Here is a 5,984-nt window from a genome sequence, read left to right on the forward strand (position 1 = left end):
TCGCACGTGATAGGCCCGACCGTAGTCCTACGCACGCTTGACCCGGGTCCCACTTCTACTGTACAGCATCCTCTAGCATTCACGTAACACAATCAAAAAAGAGAGAGGCGGTACCTTCTCTGTTCTGTGTATATCTCTCACATATTCATCAGATCCCACCCCCCACTCCCACTCCCACACACAAAAGCAAAAGCAAAAGCTCTCTCTCGCACTGTCTACATTCCTCTCTCTCTCTCTCTCTCTCTCTCTCTCTCTCTCCCCTTCGTTGTTTATCTCACTTCGGCCTCGTCAACCAAACTCCATTTCCGTTTGCTTCAAATGAACTCCGTTGCAGCTTCAAGGAGGTTGTCGGTCTAGGGTTTCGGTAATCATTGTCTATCTTCAAGGTAACAACTCGAAACCTCTTTGCTTTATTTGAGGTCTCGTTTCTAACCCTTTCCTTTTTGTTAAGCTTTTTTTTCAGTCCCTGTTTGGATGCCGAGAAAGTTTGGGAAATGTAAACCGTATTTATGAGCATTATAGTTTTTCTAATGTCGCTTTTGTCTGGTGGAGAAAATGATTTAAGCAACTGAGGCAGATGGATAAGTTTGACCCGGTTGTGTATCAGGTTTTCCTTTTCTAAGGATCGGCATTTAATGAAAGAAGAATGCTGTTTTTTTTTTTTTTTTTTTAATTTTGTTTTTCTCGCATATGCTTTGCCCTTTTTTCCGGCAACCCTGCACAACATTTGAATGTCTGTTTCCTCTGCACTCTGATCTAAAAAATGCCGACATGATTGTACTTTTAGTGGCTTGAAACACCGTTTCCTTCTGGTTTTGGTTTTAATAGGTTTCGAGCATTTAGATCTGACGTTCCTAGGTCGTTTTCTACCCGTGAAACTTCAAAATTTCTTCTGCCGAAAGATCTGAGGTTCTCAGCGCTTACCATTGGTGTTTATATTTATCATCGTCCTTTGCGATTCTTAAAATATAGTTTTAAATGGTCTCTGTTTTTTATATTTTTTTCTCTTATCCGAATATCTCTGCTTTTTCCCCCTTCAAATCGTAATATATATATATATATATGTATGTATGTATGGATGTATGTATGGTTTTCCGAATGTTTAGGTAACTTTGTATGGTATTGAGTAACGACTTTGACGCTGTTTCTTCCCCTGTTTTAGGTTTCTGGCAACCTGCAATTAAGAAAGACTCAGATACTTCTTCTATAGCATCGAGCTACTCTACCTTCACTCTTTCGATTTGGGTGTCTCTGCTTTGGGAACAAAAGATGCAGATCAGGCCTCCACCAGAAGACTTTTTGTTGAAGGAGACCAATCCCCATCTTGGAGGGGAAAGGTCACCGGCGACAAGTACACAAGCACCTATGACCTCGTTGAACAGATGCAGTATCTCTATGTGCGCGTTGTTAAGGCCAAGGATTTGCCTGCAAAAGATGTCAGCGGTAGTTGCGACCCCTACGTGGAGGTAAAGCTTGGAAATTACAAGGGAACAACCCGGCATTTTGAGAAGAAGTCAAATCCCGAGTGGAACCAGGTGTTTGCTTTCTCCAAAGACCGGCTGCAGTCTTCGGTGCTTGAGGTTACAGTGAAGGATAAGGATTTTGTGAAGGATGATTTTATGGGTCGGGTTTTGTTTGATCTGAATGAGGTTCCGAGACGGGTTCCCCCAGATAGCCCACTGGCACCTCAGTGGTATAGATTGGAGGATAGGAAGGGGGACAAGGTTAAGGGGGAGCTGATGTTGGCTGTTTGGATGGGTACACAAGCTGATGAAGCGTTTCCTGAAGCATGGAATTCAGATGCAGCGGGAGTTAGTGGAACTGATGGTCTTGCTAATATGCGTTCGAAGGTATACCTCTCTCCTAAGCTTTGGTATTTGAGGGTCAATGTCATTGAAGCCCAGGACTTGCAACCGAGTGATAAGGGTAGGTTCCCAGAAGTGTATGTGAAGGCTATGCTAGGAAATCAGGTTTCGAGAACCAGAATTTCTCAAATCAGGACTATTAATCCTATGTGGAATGAGGATTTAATGTTTGTAGCATCTGAACCATTTGAGGACCACTTGATGTTGAGTGTAGAAGACAGAGTTGCACCTAACAAGGATGAAGTTTTGGGGAAGTGTGCAATTTCCTTGGTGTATGTTGATAGGAGGTTGGATCATAAACCAGTGAACACTAGGTGGTATAATCTGGAAAAGCATGTTATTGTTGATGGGGAACAGAAGAAAAAAGAAACCAAATTTTCCAGCAGGATTCATATGCGGATCTGCTTGGAAGGTGGTTATCATGTACTGGATGAATCAACACACTATAGTAGTGACCTTCGACCGACAGCAAAGCAGTTGTGGAGGCCCAGCATTGGGGTACTTGAACTTGGGATTCTAAATGCTCAGGGTCTGATGCCAATGAAGACTAAAGATGGGCGTGGAACAACCGACGCCTACTGTGTTGCAAAATATGGTCAAAAGTGGGTTAGAACTAGGACGATTATCGATAGCTTTACACCCAAGTGGAATGAGCAATATACTTGGGAGGTATTTGATCCTTGTACGGTCATAACAATTGGGGTGTTTGATAACTGTCATTTGCATGGAGGAGATAAGGCTGGAGGGGCTAAGGATTCCAGGATTGGGAAGGTAAGGATTCGTCTCTCCACACTTGAAACCGATCGGGTTTATACACACTCATATCCACTTTTGGTTCTACACCCCAATGGCGTGAAGAAGATGGGTGAGATTCATTTGGCTGTGAGGTTCAATTGCTCCTCTTTACTTAACATGATGCACATGTACTCACATCCACTTTTGCCTAAAATGCACTATATTCATCCATTAACTGTTAGTCAACTTGATAGCTTGAGGCACCAGGCAACTCAAATTGTATCGATAAGGTTGAGCCGGGCTGAACCACCGCTGAGGAAAGAGGTGGTGGAGTATATGTTGGATGTGGGCTCCCACATGTGGAGTATGAGAAGGAGCAAAGCAAACTTTTTCAGGATCATGGGAGTTTTGGGTGGGTTAATTGCTGTAGGAAAATGGTTTGATCAGATTTGCCACTGGAAAAACCCCATCACAACTGTATTGATTCACATCTTGTTTATCATACTGGTTATGTACCCTGAGCTCATCTTACCTACAATTTTCCTCTACCTTTTCTTGATTGGGGTTTGGCATTATAGATTGAGGCCAAGACATCCTCCTCACATGGACACTCGCCTTTCTCATGCTGATTCTGCGCATCCTGATGAACTTGATGAAGAATTTGATACTTTTCCAACTTCGCGGCCTTCCGACATGGTAAGGATGCGGTATGATCGGTTGAGGAGTATTGCTGGGAGGATTCAGACAGTGGTTGGTGACTTGGCAACTCAAGGGGAGAGGCTGCAATCTCTGCTGAGCTGGCGAGATCCAAGAGCAACAGCTCTGTTTGTAATTTTTTGTCTGGTTGCTGCTATTGTACTCTATGTTACACCATTCCAAGTTGTGGCCCTTCTCACAGGCTTTTATATATTGAGACATCCAAGGTTCCGGCATAGGCTTCCTTCGGTACCCTTGAATTTCTTCAGGAGGTTGCCAGCCAGAACAGACTGCATGTTATGAGCGAAGTAGTTTCATCTCCAGTTGCTTTTAAGTGGAATTGCGCTGAGTTCCCCTCTTTCTTGTCAAGTCATTGGAGAAAAGGTGGAAACAAAGGGGAGATTGTCTGTGCTTTCAATGTTTGGCGGCTGTTGTTGGGTTGTGTGTGTAACCTTCCTCTGAAGGTAGTAGATTTTGTGGACTTGCGGCTTAACCGATGCCATTTTTAGTATTCCTGTTTGAAGCTTGACTTTGTGGTAATCAGTTATTGTTCGTCTATAATTTTGTAGGTTGTGAATTAGGCTATGCTGAACCATCTCTATGCTTATGAATATTTGCTAGATTTTTGCTTGATTGGTCTTTTGACAGTAAATTCTAAGAACCGATTAGGATCTCCACGATGGAATTAGTTTCTCTCTAAGAACCGAGTAGGATCTCTATCATGCTCTGATGTGTATGCTCATGATTCTTAGTGTTTACTCCTGACATTCATACTTTTGCATAATGTGATTTACTGTGTCTGCTTTCTCTTTTTGTGCCCCTAAATTTCGTCACATGATCGGTCCATCTTAAATCTTGGCACACCATTAGTAGCATACTATATTATATGAATGAATGTGGCTATTGTTCTTGCCTACAATCTTTACTTGATAGGTGTGAGTGCATTGGAAAGGCTGTGGATTGTAGTATTAAACCATGATGGATGTGTTTGTATTGCCTTGCTGCAGGTTTTATTCTCATTGTTATTTTTCTGTATCTTTTTTATCTCTGCTAATTTTTTATGATGAAAAATCTTTACTTTTATCTTTTAATCACTATTTTTTTTAGCCTTTTTTTATATGCTATTAAATAACTGGTAAATAAGTGAAAGGATAGTAAATAATAGAATAAGAAAACCTTACTCATGAGGATATAGCTGTTTATGCACTCTGTCCAGATGAGCAAAGCGCTCTCCTCCCATATGAAAAATCAGAACTCCCTCTGTTCTGTGTGCGGTGCACTTCCAAAAACAGATCGATTAAAGTGCCCGCAACAGCGGCGCCTGTCTGATAATTGAACAGCAGTATTTGACTGCAAGGACCATTTTAAAGAGAGGCCTTCTTACCAAAAAACAAGAGTCGTTGATTCTTGTTCGTAACCTGTGGCTACTGCTGTGCCTGCCATGACCTATAGTATGTGGGGGACCTATGTCTGCTGCTTTTCTTTTTCTCTTTACAGCCTGTAACAAACTTCCCTTCCTCCAGACTTTTTGTCTTTGTTCGGCCGTGTCTCTTTCTTGCGCCCACGATGCTATTCTTGGGCTCAACAATGCAGCAGCGGCGGCTTGGTGGTGGTGGTGATTTGGGGGTGGGGGTGAGGCGGTGAGCATTGCAATGTTTTATTGGAAGCTGTATGGTAACTCTTCCCAATACTCTCTCTCCTTTGGGGCACGCTTTCAGTGGCTCTGTATTTGGAATTGGACCGACTTCATCATATGGGTTCGGTTATAAGCGCACCAGGAGTCTGGTTTGAAGTGATCATGTGCCCTCTAAGTTTATTTGAATTTGGAGCATTAAATAAAATAAAAATAAACATATAAAATAAATTTTATTGTTTGTATAATAAATTTATAAATTTTATTATACTAGCAGCAGCTAAGTTTGTAAGACTTATTCATGTCTTTCTATCTTCTACATAAAACGTCCAAATTTATTATCTTAATAAAAATACTTCCAAATTTAAGCAACAACTTTAGGATTTTTTTTATAATTAAACAAAATCTCTTAAATAATCACTACGTATGGTTACCAATAAGAAAAATTTTATTCTCAAATTGGTGTATAGATCATCACACTCAGTAAAATATTTACTTTGAAAAATAAATTTTAAAATTTAAATTTTGTAAATTAAATTTTATTATGTGAATGTGTGCTTCGTGGAGCCATAGTCCATCAGTTCGCGGGCCTACCATCAGGGGCATAAAACTCCCCCTTCTAACCCATGTTCGAGGCGTTTGTCCTAACTCCCTATTGTCAGGATTGATATTGACAACGAGATCTTTTGATGGGTCCTCCACCCTTCTTATATTTTTTAAGTGATTTTTTATTTCATTAAAAAAATAAAGAGTGACATATAACATCAGAAAGTAAAATTGCTCAATAAAAAGGGTAATATTAGATGTAAATTTTAAATACATAAATTTTATATAAGTTCTTTATAAAAGAAAAGTAGATTCAATCAATAAAGAATAATTTCTTTATATTTTTTAAGGGGAAGTCTTTTTATTACAAATATTTATACAGAATTTACCTATTTAAAACTTGTGAAAATCATTATTAAAAAAAACAAAAACATTTTCAAGTTTCGATAGATATGGATGTACGTCGTGGATGATCCGGAGTAATGTGGTCGGTTGTTTGGAGGGTCATT

At 40.2% G+C, this 5,984-nt stretch overlaps 1 protein-coding gene across 1 annotated transcript; it reads left to right on the plus strand.

The window, feature by feature from the left end:
• Positions 1-228: 228 nt before the first annotated feature.
• On the plus strand, positions 229-3,926 carry LOC121245461 (FT-interacting protein 3-like). The gene is given in 3 exon segments (XM_041143536.1): positions 229-386; positions 1,163-1,327; positions 1,330-3,926. Coding segments are annotated over 2 exon segments (2,328 nt in total). The 5' UTR covers positions 229-386; positions 1,163-1,269; the 3' UTR covers positions 3,600-3,926.
• Positions 3,927-5,984: the final 2,058 nt, after the last annotated feature.

The sequence above is a fragment of the Juglans microcarpa x Juglans regia genome, unplaced genomic scaffold (assembly GCF_004785595.1).
Source record: "Juglans microcarpa x Juglans regia isolate MS1-56 unplaced genomic scaffold, Jm3101_v1.0 JmScfU0023, whole genome shotgun sequence".
Lineage (NCBI taxonomy): Eukaryota > Viridiplantae > Streptophyta > Magnoliopsida > Fagales > Juglandaceae > Juglans > Juglans microcarpa x Juglans regia.